The sequence below is a fragment of the Falco rusticolus genome, chromosome 8 (assembly GCF_015220075.1).
Source record: "Falco rusticolus isolate bFalRus1 chromosome 8, bFalRus1.pri, whole genome shotgun sequence".
Taxonomy (NCBI): Eukaryota; Metazoa; Chordata; class Aves; order Falconiformes; family Falconidae; genus Falco; species Falco rusticolus.
The window spans coordinates 42254728-42270414 of NC_051194.1; the positions used below are offsets into that span (position 1 = coordinate 42254728).

The 15687-nt window shown below is 35.7% G+C and overlaps 1 protein-coding gene across 1 annotated transcript in view; it reads right to left on the reverse strand.

Annotated features, from left to right (window-relative positions):
• Window positions 1-2921: 2921 nt before the first annotated feature.
• The window catches only part of GRB14 (growth factor receptor bound protein 14), a 66423-nt gene continuing 53657 nt past the window's right edge, over window positions 2922-15687 (reverse strand). Inside the window, 8 exon segments of the mRNA XM_037396682.1 lie at window positions 2922-3953; window positions 8029-8122; window positions 11795-11882; window positions 11970-12027; window positions 12130-12246; window positions 14521-14601; window positions 15164-15259; window positions 15451-15561. Of these exon segments, the coding sequence (XP_037252579.1) occupies window positions 3807-3953; window positions 8029-8122; window positions 11795-11882; window positions 11970-12027; window positions 12130-12246; window positions 14521-14601; window positions 15164-15259; window positions 15451-15561 (792 nt within the window). The 3' untranslated portion in view covers window positions 2922-3806.

The window sequence follows — 15687 nt, forward strand, 5'->3', positions numbered from 1 at the left end:
TAATTCTACCCCCAGGGGAGCACAAAATGCTATGATTCTTAAACCAGGATGTAACAGACAACATTTGACAGAAATTCAATTATCCTTGAAAGATCCCACTAGTAGTTAGTTACATACGTAATCCTCTTTTATTTAATGGGTTAAAGCTCTCTTTCAAAACATTTAGTTTGATGAAGTCTTGCTACATTTCAAAAAATTCATTAAGTGACTTAATATGATTGTAAGTACAAACACTCAGAAGTTTAAAAATGTCATTTAATGCTGCCCATGCAACCTTAATTCCGGCCGTGTATGTATATGCATTATGAAACACCACTGAATTAACTTTTAATCTCCTTTGAGCCAAGAAGATTTTAAGATTGGAAACTAAGGCACAAAGGGCATGCCAATAAATACAATGCTGAGCTTTAGGGCAATCTCTGAACTTGTTCACATCTATCTTGCAGAGCATACCCCTGCAGGGCTAATTACCCCAGACAGAAAGCTAGGCTTGTACAGTTATACTGCTTCTAGTACCTCCACATGGCAAGCTTAGTTCTCTTCCTGGCACTGCACTGCACTACACAGATACACTTGCAGAATTCTAGAATTTTAAATCTGAAGAAAGTATGACGTGGTTTTCAAATATCATGCTTCAAACCTAGGCACTCTGACACTGATTTTTCATCAAGAAGTTTAAGACTGCAGATTCTGACCTCCCCAAAGTAAAGGTAAAAACATATCACTTCCTTATGTATTAAAAAAAGACCTCTTCAAACAATTTCAATTGTAATTTTTTATAAATCAGTCCTTAAATGCTCTATTAAGTACATATGACATTGTCCACATTTTGTAAAGAAGCAAAGTACTGGAGACAGATAGACCGGCTTGACCAAAATAGTACTGATTTCTCCCTGAGCTGTTAGCAACTTCTGATTAGCCAATTTGCTTTGGGAAGGTGGGCACAGAAGTGTAGTATTCCTAATCAGAAGCTACAGTTAACACACAGAAACCATTTAAACAGCATTGCCTACACCCAGAAGCCACAGTTAACACACAGAAACCATTTAAACACCATTGTCTACACCCTCAGAGAACCTTGTGGTCAGACATGTCCTGGGTGGCATCATGAAAAACCTTACCATTTTTCTGACAAGAAAATGTTGGTTGCTAACAAGGATCTTGCAAATCATGTCTCAACCACATGTACCATTTAGCATGTCTTAAAGTAATTAAAATATCAGAGGTTTGGTTTGGTTGTTTGTTTGGTGGGGGGACAGGGACAGTTTGGTTTTGTGGGTTTTTTTAACATGTTCAGACTTCCTCCTCCATGCTTCTTCTTTCAGAAATATTTAAACAAGGAGGTAGCCGCTTTAGTCATTTAAATACCAAACTAGACTTTCTTAGTTTTTCTGGTTTTATTTTTATGGCAGAGTCATAAACAACTGTACAGTTCGGGAAAGGCATGTACATCTCTGAAAAAAAAAATAATGTTGTGTTCTCAGCAAGATTTCAATTAAAAGAGCCATCAAAATGCAGAAGGCAACAATTTACACAGTAAGAATGCTTTGAATATTTGCCTGTTAAAAACTTTCAAATGTCCAAATTTGGGTGGGGTGGGTGTGGGGGTGTGATATTGAGTTTTGGCTGGTTTTCTTTCAATTTCACTTGTGGAAAAAAAACTGAAAAAGCAAGCAAAGATTCTTGATGGTTGATGTCTCTCCACCACATAACATAATCCCCACGTTCTCTTTACTTTTCTCGTAGGTCCAAAAGTGACAGCTACTCAGTCACCAGACAGCTTCTCTACCAAGCACGCTAGCAAATACATAAATACAAATAGAAATTATGGCAAAGCTTTCACATGTCCAGGTAGAAATGGAGTACAGTAGACAATTTGTTTCTTTTGTCAGATGATCAATAAACCAGGGATGCAGAGAAGAATGTTTCTCTCTATTCTATCCCAATTTCTGAAATAATACTAGGCCTGAGAACTAATCACATTATTAAATCAAATCTGAAGAGGCTTTAATTAAAACTATGTTTTTGTAATTACAATCTGAAATTATATTCGAGGTTTAGGAGGTAAATTTATTAGATTGTGAAGAGTTTTACAAGGCATTCCTAAAGTAATGAGCTTAGGCACCACATATGTTGCATCTTTGGTACACGTTATGAAGAGTTGCTTTTTTAATGAGCTTTAAAAACTGTATTTGCATACCAGAGGAAAAGGTCAGTGATGTGTGGATCAAGTCAGTAAATTAAGCATCACAGCATTATGTTATTATGATTGCCGTCCACAGGCACACAATAACAAAACCATAGTAGTTACCGTACTATTCTAATATTTCCATCTACACGACCTTGTTGGCTTATGCACACTGGCACTGCAGAGCCTTGGGTCCATCTTACTCCATCCCTTGGCCAGGCCTCCTTCACCTTCCCTTCCACCAACTCGTACAGCAGAACAGCTGTATGTCTGACAGTCAGAGAATCAAAGCAAGCACAGAAAGAAGGGGCCGGATTCAGTGTGATGGCCCATCTCCAAGAAGTACCTCGCCCTCCAGCCTTTACCCCAAGTAAAGATACGCAAGGCCAGGTCCTGAACCCTCATAACAAGATCAAACCTATTCGACAGCAAAGCATCAGGACAGGGATGATTCTTTCAAGCCAAGCCCCATTCCACTCGAGTCTTTGTTCAAGGATGCAGCAGTATCACTTCTCTTTCAAAACACAAGTATCAAAAGTATTTCTAATGCTACGGTCCAACATTTGACTTGGTCTACTGTAACCGGGGTTTTTAGCTGAAACATTAGATGTTTGGTTATCTCTAAAGATTGGTTGACTGGTAGCTATATTGAAATTTTTATTCTGTTACAAACAACAAAATAAGCTAGGAACTGACTGCAAATACACTCTCTCAACAGGTTTGTAGCAAAGAGTAAAGTTCACTGGATTTACCTTTATTTGTAAGTATTGTAAATTCATAAATACTATAACATTACCTTTATTTTTTAAGGGCAATTGAATTTGATTCCCTCCCCAGCTCCCAACAATCCACCGTATTTAACAGGTTTCTGTATCCCTCTGTCTTTTGTTAGAGACTGTAGGTATAAAGTAAACCATGTTATGAGCTACATGATATTTTATGCATGTTTATACATATCATAGCCATGTAAGTTACACTCCAGCTCTGTATAAAGATGTAGATTTAGTCATTAGAGAAAAAAAATCCTTTAAAATATTATAAGAGTAATAGCACAACTCAATACAAATAATCAGTGATAAGTAGTTTTAATGGATTTTTCACTTTTTGTATGTGATAATCCTCAAAGTAGCATTCAAAAATATAGTGCAAAATATTTACTCATTTTATTTACAAATAAAATATGCAGTTCAGCTTCTTATCCTCACCACAGTTATAGTTATCCTTCTATGTGATTCATAGAAATTATGAGAAACATTTGAAGGGACAAAAAGTTAATTTTAAACCTAAGAACAAAGATCTTTCCCTCAGTTATATTTTTGTAGAAGTTACACAGTATTTTTTCTAAATTGTTTTAAGTTGAAAGAAAAGAAACCAAAGAAGTCCAAGACAACACTAAAGAATTACATAGGAAAGGTTTTTTAAAACCATAGAGTTAATTTTGCTGTGACAATCACAAAGCAAAGTTCTTATCTATATAGAATATAATTATATTTTTTCAGCCTAAACATAAAATCTTTACAATGTATTGTTATTTCCCTTCTTACTACACAAATTGCCTTTAGGGGAAAAAGTATTCTAACATCTTCTCTTCCCTCTGATGAAACAACAGATGCTTTGGTTAAAGAGCAATTCGTGCGCAATAGTGTTTTAACTTGCAAGGCAATACTCCTTTATTAAGTTGGTAGAATTCCACTAGCTGGATGAGATCAGTAAATCTGGTATGACCATCATCAAGGGTATAGAATAGCTTCCCGTCATCTTCCAACTGTAAAAATGGAAAAACAAGATAGAATAAAATCCTCTTTTGCTATGGTGTTGCCTCCTGATTGAAATACTTGTTTAAGAAGTCTTCTTGTAGACCAAGACATTCATAATCTTACTGAGAGAAGGAAAAATAAAATTATCATTCACAGCAAGATCAAAATAAACAGCAGGAAAAACAATGCATTCTTTAACTTCCCCTTTGAATTAAGTACACACCTAAGAGGAAAATATGGTTAAATAAGTATAGGACTATTTTCTCTGCACTAGCATTACTACTTTATGCATTTGCTGTGGAATGATAGTTGGAGTTAATATGAACACTGAGTTTTTACAGAGTGACAAGAAACAACCAAGTTTCAACTTACCCGTAGATTTCAACTTTTGCTCCATTCTCATTATGTGTAACTGCTACGTTTTGTATCATTTATTTTGTAAGGTGCACTGAGGCTACACACTAGTGCATTGGTGTACTGGATGCTATTTTCTACAAAAGAAACCGCCCATGGCAAAAGTAACATGCTTGATGCAGTAGCATGGTCTTTGTTGTAGGAGAAAGAACTGCTGCGTCTCCAAATGCATGTATTAGTATAAATACAGGAGAGAAAGAAGAAACTGCATAACATACTTTCAACTTTTAGATGCTTAAAAACTTACAATTAGTATTTCCGTATTCTAGGTTACTGAATGTTAGCTTGTGCACAATTTGTAGTGCACCGCTGACTATACACTTGCTCGACTTCCTCTACTGCTGATATGTCTAATATCAAGAAGTTTCAGTGCAATAGTGACTAATAAGTATTGATGTAAATTAAATAGTTTTTTAAAAATCCTTTAACTACTTTAAAAAAAGAAAAGGGAAAGAAGATATTTTATAAGATTGAGAAAGTAGTGAACAGAAGATCCTGAAGTAGTGCTAGCATAGAGTAGCAGATGGTGTACTAAGGTAAGGTGCAACTATCCAATTTGAGTACAGAAAGGGAGAAGATATTAATTAGCTCTCTTACCTGTAATTAAGATTTCTCATCTGAAGCAGCTGTTTAACTGCTTATGACTCCTGGTTATTCTACCCCTTTGTACTATGTCTGGAAGTAGCTTGTAATTTCTTTATTCTCCGACTTCAGTCAATCCAGGTCAAACACTGCTAGTTAAGGAATTACCAGTGTGTGCATGTGTAAATTCCTGTGCTCCAGCCAAGAACCTGAACCTATCGGACTTTTCTTATGCATGCAATTTTCCTGCCAACACACTGAAGACAAGGAAGAATTGACAATTCAGATGTTTGTTGACTGGATTTCATTTTTAGTTTATTTTTCCCCTCCAAGTTAATCTCAAACCTCAAAGTGAATACCAGATAGATTGCTAATTCTAAAGCAATCAATATTTTGCAAAGTAAAAACTCATGTCAAGTTTATGTTGCCCGGGAACATAACATCTTCTGCAAGCTAAGGCGGCTGTTATGAAAGAACATCTATTGAAAAAAAGCATCTCCCAGGAATTCATATAAATTATTCTTCTTTCACATGGACTACAGAACAGCTAATTTCAGGATAGACTACACTGAAGTTAACTTCTAACAGCTCAGAGCAGTAAGACTGAAAAACACATTTAAGCTATCAAGTTCTCCAATTTTCACAGTATGGGATTGCAAATGTATCCCAAAGGTTTTCTTTTCAATTTTTTACAATCAATTCCCTGCCACCCACCTGCAATACCTGTTGTACATGTAACCAGTGTTAACATGATGGACCTGTTACTGTGGGGGAAGCTTGAACTGGCAGGCTGCATGCCCTATCTGAAAGGAGACATTTTTAGATGCAGTATAACCTGAAGCAACATAAAATGTAAGAGAGCAATAATTCATTTAGACACTGAATGATTTTTGACTTATAAAATGACCTTCTAAATGCCATTTATTTATTTATTTACATTTACTAGGAAAGTTTATCTTCTCTTCCTAATGACTGGAAAAAAAAAAAAAAGAGTTTAGAAGAACAGTAGGATTTAGAGTTCAAAAAGGCAGCCTTGATCTCCAATAAGCTACCAGCTTACTGCAGTAACACAAAATGCTTTGTTTCTTAGAAATTGATAACTTCATTTAGATCAGCAGTAACTGGAAGCAAAACCTTTTCCCCCTCAAAAAATACTTTTCTGAATTTCTTGAAGAGTATTGTTCTAGCAAAAGCAGAGCATGAATTAAGTCAGGGTATTGAGAATGGCATGAGGGTACTGAATGTGACTGGAAATTAAGACAGAAAGGAATTGAAATATGCCTATGTTTGGGGAACCAACAGTTTCCGTATTCACAGTCTCTTTGGATCAAGTTCTCATTACAGATATTTTTTTTCCTGGTAACTAGCATAGGATAAATTGCTTTACTTTAAAAACAATAACAAAGTTTTCCTTTAAGCAAGACACGTTTTGCACTGAAGTGGTACATGTCTTCTAGACCATCAGCATGGAAAAATTGACCCAGATCTGTAGACCGTCTATGGCAAAATAAAGAATTCCTGATTCCTCCAAAGATCTTATAACAGGACAGCAAGGTTTTTGGCATGTGTGTGTGTATGATTAATTCCTCAAATGCACTGCTTACATCTGCAGAAGAACATTAGAATTGACAGGTTAGTTTTTTTGAAGGGAAGAGGAGAATCATCCAGCTCAGAGGAAACCAAGGATAACTGCAGCTTCCTGCTACATCTACTCTTAGAGAAGAGAGGGTGTGTTTCCTGACAGGGAAAGAAAAAGTGGTCTCTTAAATTTGAGACTTAAATGACATCCCAACGAAGCAGAATCATACAATATTAGTATGGAGTTCAGGTTTTCTAAACCACACAACAGTTATTCGAAAGTAAATACCAGAAGCAACTATAGTCAATAGAGGCAGAGAGATCTTATAGCTGGGATCCTGATCACAGAGCATATGCTGATGCTCATATGGGATCCAGGGCATAGCTATCACTATTTCGGACGAAAGACTCCTCCACTGATTGTACCTATACACAATGAAAATACTGGGTAATTCTTTTAACTAACGTTGACTAACACCTTTGCACCTCCCAAATAATGCTTCCATTTTGTTCTACAGGAACTTTTTTAGGGGAGGATATCAGCTATAAGCCCTTGGTAAGGCATACAGAAATTTGGTGAATGATTATAGGGAATCTCCAGATCAGAATAAAAATGATGCCACTATACTCATTTCTACTGAGAAACAGCAGAATCTCCCGAAAACCAGTAGGAAGAAACATGGAGCTAAAGCATTATGTGGTCTGGAAGAAAGGTTCTTGTGAAGAGAGAAGAAAAAGCTCTAGTTCTGCTCAGTTATGTCAAGCATCTGTAGCTAAACCACATAATGCTTAAGTGTCTCTCATCTCAAGAGAAGCAGCCTGCAAAGAAAACAGCATAAACCACCTCTGCAGAGACTGGAAGTGATGGGGGAAGCAGGCCATTCTGGCAGGAGAACTGGGTGATATCTTCAGTGAAAACTGATAGAAATATGATTTCTATTCAGGAAATTTCAGCTTACCTACAAGCAACTGGACTAAATAAGAATATAATTTTTGTTAAAATTGACTCCCTGAAGGAGACTTGGACGTGAATATACCACATCGACATGAATTAAGAAGAGAGGTCAGCAAAAAATGTTTTACTCCAACCATTGAGAGAAACTGTCCTGAACAGATGAGTCAGTGAGAGATACACACACACATTGTAGACAGTCCACCTAAACAGATAACTAAAAAGAAATTGTGCACATATTAAAAAAGTGAAAAGGCAATATGACCTTTATTAATGTCATCAGGGTTGCTTCTATTCCAGTTCAAATAGCTTTGTCTGTGTTTTCAAGACACTTTTTAGGATTTCACAATACTAGTCAAGCTTTATAACAAATCAAACACAAAAGCACAAAAATGTTCAACTCTGCTCATGAATACTACTTATTTTTAGTGATATGGGTATTAAGTTTACATCTTTCACATAACAGCAAAAGAAAAAAAAAATCCATCAATATTCTACCACAATTGTTCAGTTGTTTTCTTTTTGAAATGTATAGATAAACCAAAAGATTTACTTACTGGTACAATTTGAAAATGCTTTATTTTTAATCCATGACTCAGTGACAATACAAATGTTTTGGGGTTACTTTGGCTATCACGTACCAGGAATACCCTAAAAGAGATTGCAAATTTTCACAGTAAGATCACTCTGGAAATCCTTTTGTAAAAATCTATTTAAAACTGTTGTAAATTCACTATAGCAAATATTAGTGAAACGCAAAAATAATAATAATTAAGTTATAGTTTTAGTCAGTATTTCTTTGCAAATGTGTCACAGAAAATACTTTTTCTTAAATTCTTCCTCACCTTGTCTATTATGTGAAAAATATGCATTCTCAGAATAAATGACACTGTAGGCGTTAGTTTTTACACTGCATAGAATTACAATGCATCTCCTCATGCAGAAAAGCATGCTCAAAGTTAGGCCTTTGAACAAAATTTTTCTTTGGACTCTGTCAATTACCTAAATCACAAGCATTATAGGGAAAATTCAAAAGGTAGTTCAACAGCAAGTTTTCAGAAAAGGTAATGCAAGACATACCAGAATGGTTTTCCACATCTGGCCAATAAATGCACACTTGCTTCTGCACATTGGCAAAATTCCCACTGAGACAGAGCTACACTCTGATCACTTTATGGCACCATTATTCAAATCACAACACTCTCCATGGCCAGCAGCGTCACTGCAACTAGTTCACTGATAACTTATTCCAGCCAGCTTATGGACAGAGATAATTTTGCCATAATCCTGGTAGGATGATATGGTACAGGCAAAGGATGATTACCAGTAAGAGACAGCTTTCATTGAATCACTGGCTTTGGGATATCAGCAGAGAACTTTGGAGGCCAGAGGGAAGTACTTGACCACAGCTTTGTAGTTGAGAGAGCCTGAACTGTTTGTACTGTGCAGGTGTGGAACAGACACAGCTAACCAATGGACCAGAGAAAGCAAACAGAGGCACAGCCTCTAGTAAGGGTGCTCCTCTTTCAGGACACAAAAGACGGGAAAGATGGACTTCCAGGTATCAACCAAGTGAGCGCTAGTGGCCACCTACTTTTGCCTAATTACATACCAGGAATGAGAGCACAACCACTACACAAAAAGAAAGGATTTCAGGAGAAGAAATCAGACAAAGATTTACAGTGGATTTTAACTAACAACATGGATCCAAACTACTAATTCCATCCTCAAAGTTTTTAAGAGTTCTGTATTTACAAAGTAAGAAAATACCTGGAATTAAGCAATTTGGAATCCATAATCATTGACATTTCTATCAAAATCCCCATACAGTCAATTTCTGAGCTCTGAGAGTAATTAAGTTATTAAAGACTGGTAACTGCCAACTCAGCATAAGGCTTGTAAGAGCGCACAAGCACAAAGACGTCTCAACAGACTCAGGCTCTCCTAACAAGCTCTCTCTCACCACCTAGTGGCCTTTCACCCTCTCCAGGGCACGAATAAAATTTTTCAAAGCACAGTTAAATCCTTTCCATACACTTACATCTTTTATATGTTTGTCATTAAGGAATGGCATTTCATTTTATTCTGAAAAATGACACTATAAGAATGTTCCACTTTGCAGGTATCCAGTGGGGTCTCTACACCCAAATACTGGGATCCACATTACACAATACATAAAGCAATCATATTGGATAGGAAAGAAAATACAGGTTGATTAGGATTTATGTTCCCATTCATCCATTCTTTTAAAGTCCTTTTTCTTACTTTTTTCCTGTTTTAACAGCAAAAATAAGCAACATTTGTTCTCCTTTGCATAACAAGATCTTTACTTTTTTCTAACCTTCTCACAATAGACCTACTTTAGTTGTCAAAGAACTTTTAAAACTTGATTATGAAGAAAGGGTTGCAGTTCACCAAATCTTAGAAATGTTGATTGGAAGGGAACATTTTAGATGTGTTGGATAAGTCAAAACAAATGCTTCTTCACAAACTTATAAGGAAATTTGTGAATGACATTTTGTCATGGGCCTTTTGGTAATGCTGTTATCCCATTCACCAATCAGATGTTGATCAGTTTGCAATCTTGTCAACTTTTTATCACTGAAAAGTCTTCAAATGTCCTTTAGGGGATAAAGTATGAAATCTACAATATTACTACACAAACTTCTTTAAGAAAGTTGGTTTTACACCAGAACAGTAGATGCAAACCTTAAGATTGTTGCTGTCCCTGATTCTGTTAGTGGGTTATCTGAGTACTGACACTACTGTAAATCCTTTATCTTCTCTAAGCCATCATGAACAGCATATTTGTTGGTACATAATGGTATTACAGAGGTCCTATGACCTCTGTCATATATGCAGGAGATCTTACTGCTTGGGATCACCTTAAAAGGCTCAACATGGATTATTTTCTCTGCTCCCATCTCCAGCCTCCAGAAACTTAGATCTTATTATTCCCATGAAAAACTTCTGTATTTTTGGTGATAACTCATTCTTTCAGCCCATCAAAAAGCACAGCATTTGTCACATGCTGTAATGTATTGATGACTTCTTTGCAAGTCCTGAATATGTTTCTGACAGCATATGAACTCTCATACTACCATGTTCTAATCAATTCTAGACAGTCCACACGAGAGTGTCATCTTCACTAAAACCACAATGCATATCTATGAATAGAGCTAAGAATATAAAACAATACTGTACTGAACTAATGTTAGCAAGGTATGCAGTTTCTCATCCCAAACACCATTCCTCTTTACTCGCCAAATCTGCTGGGTTTCATTTAACAGTATGCGTGCGTGCCCACTGAAATACATTGGAAGTTTCATCAGCCCCAGAATGATGTACTGCTCAGAAATACATGTTGGATTCACTCCCATATCCCATCTCTCTCGTGTAACAAATGCAAAAATTAATGCAGAGTACAGAAACAGTTTCAGGATGATCAGCCAGGCTTAAATACAAGACCCCTGAAACTAAAAAAGAAAAAGAAAACATACAGAAGGTGAAGTCCAATTAGCCACCCTTGCTGAGTATGGCTGGGTTTGTCTCCTTCTCCTTCCCTAGAACCCTCTCTGCAGATGTAGAAAACAGTATTACAGTATACTTAATCTAAACCTGAAAGAATTTAACCAGTAATGTGATGTTACAGGTACCTAACTTGAAACAGATTCAGAGCAACTGAAGACTTTTATGCAATTACTCATTGAGCTAAGGAGGCCCAAGTTTACATTTAATACAGGAGTAAGTATAAAAATACAGAAATGAAAAACAGGAGAACTTGAACATAAAATACCTACTTGATTTGTCATTTCTAAAAGTTAATAATTAAATGAGAGAAAAATAAGTCTTATCCTAGTGTTTACTGTTTACCATTAAGGGATAATGCAATTTTTAGTAATTTCATGAGGAAAAGTATACTTTTTTCAATGGCTGTCCCTGCACAGTTCAGCTTAGAAAAATGTTTTCAGCCTTTCCATCATTCTTTCATCACTAATAAGAGATACAAAAGACACTGGTGCCAAAGTTGACAGTTTCCAGAGAATATTGTGCAAATACACAGCTCAAATGCCTGGCTCGGAGTGGACATAAGTAATCGGTCAGTGACAGGATCGAAGCATTAGATCACTACTTTATTGCTTTCACAAGATATAAAACAGAAACCAACTGATCCTAAGACAGCCCTATATAAAATAATGTTTATTTCTATTAGGTAACTGCAAAATCTTCCTTCCTCCATCTCTCCCCTCGAAGTAGTATGTGAAAATACAAGTTGTTGACTAGAAATGCGTCTCAGAAGAGTTACGTAAAGAATTAACTTACCCATCTACAAGTCCATGCTGCAAAATAAGTCTCTGAGCCTCTTCTCTAGAGATTTTATGATGAAACCATGACTGAGATCTGTGTATAGCTGTGGAAATAAAGATCTTAAAAAAACATTTTGTCTTTATTGAAAGAACCAGCTATTGCAATTCTCTAGCAATACAGTCACACATACCCATGTTAGATATTGCAATAGGACTACCATGTGAGTTGAGTCGTAGACACCCTCTCCTCTGTATGAGAGAGAAGTAAAAACATGATTTCAAAGCTTTTTTGTTTAAAAAAAAAAAAAAAAATCAGAAAATACTATTCTGATAAAGCAAAGGTGTTTATACCCGCCATGCTAATCCTTCTTCAACTGCAACTGAAAGGACTTCTGTTGGATTTTCTATAATTCTGCTTCTGTTTCCTGAGAAATCCATTGCTACTAAAGAATTTTCTGAAATGCTTCTCTGCAACAAAGAAAAATAAATTTAGTTTGTTCACTTTTTAAAAGATCTGGTATTTCAAAGTGAGCTTCTGAGAAAACACATTTTGTAAGTGGTGTTTCAAGTATCTGCAGTGTTTCCCACCAGAGCCAAACTCATTTTACCCTGGGGAGCATTTTTTATTCCAGTATGCTGCTGCAAAGCTCGATTTTACAGTCTGCCAGGGCATATCATCTTTTTGCATTACTGCAATGGATGATAAATAAATGGCTTTACCATAAACTCTATTTATATTTTTAACTATAACTAGCCCTTTGCATGTCAAAACATCACAAAACTGTAATTAAGTTGTCAAAGTAACAGAAAAAAAGATAAAAACCAAAATTTTTATTTATAACCATCAAATTAACAAAGATTTGAAAACTTTTGATATAAATACGTCAAATTTATGTATTTTCCATACAAACTTTCACTCAAAGTTTACCACATTTAAGCATTGAAAACAGCCATTTCTATGGAGTTTAACTTCTATTTTAACACAACCCTTCTGACTCTTATCACAGACTCAACAACTATATGATCTGTTTTGAAAAAAATGCTTCAGTTTTTTCTCCAGTGAAGATAAAGTTTGTAACAACAAAATAAAAAGCACTGAAGTTTGGCAAAAGTCTTAAAACTCACCAAAATCTTTCTCATAAACCAAGGTTTACAAAATCAAGTTTAATACGGATTGTAATGATTAAAATGTTGGCAGGCACTGGAATGGCAAATAACTAGAACATTCTATCTTTCTAAAAGTTAGTAACATCTGGAACAGAAGAGGCCAAGATTTCTGTAGAGTTAGCAAAGCTTCCCAGACCAAAACCAAAGCAGGTCTGTTTTCTTCCCATTTGGTTACAAGCATGAATAGAACTAGAAATGTAAGACAGCAGTTCTGTCGTTCACTGTAATTCTTGACACTGTAGTCTAAGGTTTGCCTGAATAACTGCAACCTGTAAAGAACTTTGCAAAATTGTAAAACCAAGGGCAAAGTAAAAGAAAATGTTTGCCTCTAGGAGAGTGGCGAGAGCCCCTTGTAGCTGATACGGCTGTGAGTTATTGAGGAATGTGAAATGTAAGTGGTTCCCGTATGAAGTTTGTTCACTAGCTTGTGTGCTTAATTCCCAAGTTTATCCAATTTGCTCTTTAATTCATGAATTATACACAAGTAGAAAAACACCACCATGCTTAATACTTGTTATATATTCTGCCTGCGTTAAAGGCTACGTGAGCTAAAATGCACACAACATTGCAAGAGGAGAGAGAATTGGTAATGGCTTACAGATCTGTTATAAAAGCAGCAGCTGGCTATTGTGACAGCTTTACACAACAGAAAGTAAAGACAGTCAGTGTATTAAGCACAATTTTGAAGCCATGCTTATTAGCAATATCACTGAAAACTATTTTTGTGAACACCCAAAATAACAAATATATATTTTAGGCATTTTAACAGCAAGAACTATTAAAAAAAAACAAAACAAAAAAAAAAAAAACAAAAAAACCCAACAAACTCAAAAAATCCACTGTAAAATCACTGTCACAAGTCCTGGAAACGTAATTTTTACCCAATTTAGCCAACAAAAAACATAGAAGTGATGCAAGTTATCCATGAAAAAATCTGAAATAAAATGACTCAAAGAACTGGGATAACATAAGATATTAAAGAAAAAGGACAACCCGATCCAATCCCAGCTATCTGACTGAGGAGATGGGCACAGCATCTAGTATAGGCTGCTGTTCCTCCAAAACCCAGTTCTGCCAAATTATGGTGTTCCTCTGAAGCCCAGTCAGTATTACACCAGCTGAAATTAACCTCAAGTACTCTTTTATTATTTTTTTTAAAAAAGGAAGTATTATTGTATACTGAAAAGGATTTGTTATAGCTTTCTTATTCATCATTTACAGCATGTGTAACCTTAAACACTTTGCTTCTTTTTTAATGCATTTATATTCTGCTGCTCTGTTTTCAAAATCCTCTTTCCATTCTTTTTGACAGTGATAATAAGCCAATGAACTCCCAAAATACTGGAGATTTCACAACGGGAAAAAGCCTCTTAACTGTTCTGAACCACCCAATCTGTGTTAAGTAAATTAACTAATTAGCTCTAGTCAACCCTGACAGCCCTAAAGATTTTGGCAAGCATTCGCACGTGCAAAGATTTGCAGGATCAGGTCAGTAGCGTAACTGACACAAGTTACTTGAAAATAACATGATTGCAGAAACAAAGTATTTATTCATGGAGCTACTGTGGGACATACCATAGGTGTTACATTCAAAGGGCTGCAGCCACTTCTACCTTGATATGGTTGCATGTAATTCTGATACAGCTGCATCCCATACTAAAACCAGAAAATAATATGGTTAGCATTTTAAATTATAAACCTAAGCCAAGTAAATTTTTTTCCAGATGTAAAAGATAACACATGCTTTTTTTTACCATTACAAATGAGGAACAAATGTTGCTAGGATAAGAAAATACACATCATCATTGTTGCTGCTGCCTTCATAAATGTTCACACTGAATTAAATACACCAACTGATCTACCCCTATTTTGTCACAAACAGAGACATTTTAAAAATGTTAAAGTTCCCTTCTTGTGTATTCTCATTGCTTCGTTCAACACTACTCAACAATCTCACTGAACATGGTGACATATAAGCATATGCTTAACGTGAAGTATTTGCAGGACTGAGGCTTCAAGACATTATTCCATCCCTTACAATGATTCCAGTACTTTGGTTTCTCTCTGTTTGTTGGGATAAGAAAAATAAACTTTCAGAACACAAAAATGATATTGCTATTGCATGGGAACCTAGAATTATGTTACTCCTCTACCACACAATATCAAAATTTCACATAGTAAATTTAAGCAAGAAGTTAACTCCATGTAGGAAAATTACCTTAAGCAACCTAATTGCTGTCATCCAACAGGTCCTACTTTGCTCATCATCTGCACAGAGCTGTTTCAGGTCTCTGGTTCCTCCTGATTTGTTAGGCTAGAAGGCCACAGCACATTTTTTTTAGCATTAATGCATATCTTGAAGATAATACCTGTTGAAATAAAAGCCACTAATTCTCCTATTTTATAATAGACAGCTGAATATTGTTTTCAAAAACCTTAAAGAAACTTAAGCTTACCTAAAAACTGTGGCTTGCTTTAATATGTATCAGAATAATAAGCTTGTACCTTAAAGCTGAATCCATAGTTTGTCGGTGCTCCAGAAATCTTTTTGCCTGTCAGAGACATGTACATATCACTATTGCTGAATTCACAGAAAAACTGCAGATGCCTTGGCTCCTAAAAAGAAGAGCAATGTAATACAGTTAGACTATTTTTAACCAGCCTCTCTGGATAAGAAACTCAGAAGAGTATAGTAGTTATCCTGTTCCAAAATACAGTCTTACATACTGCAATTTTAACTGT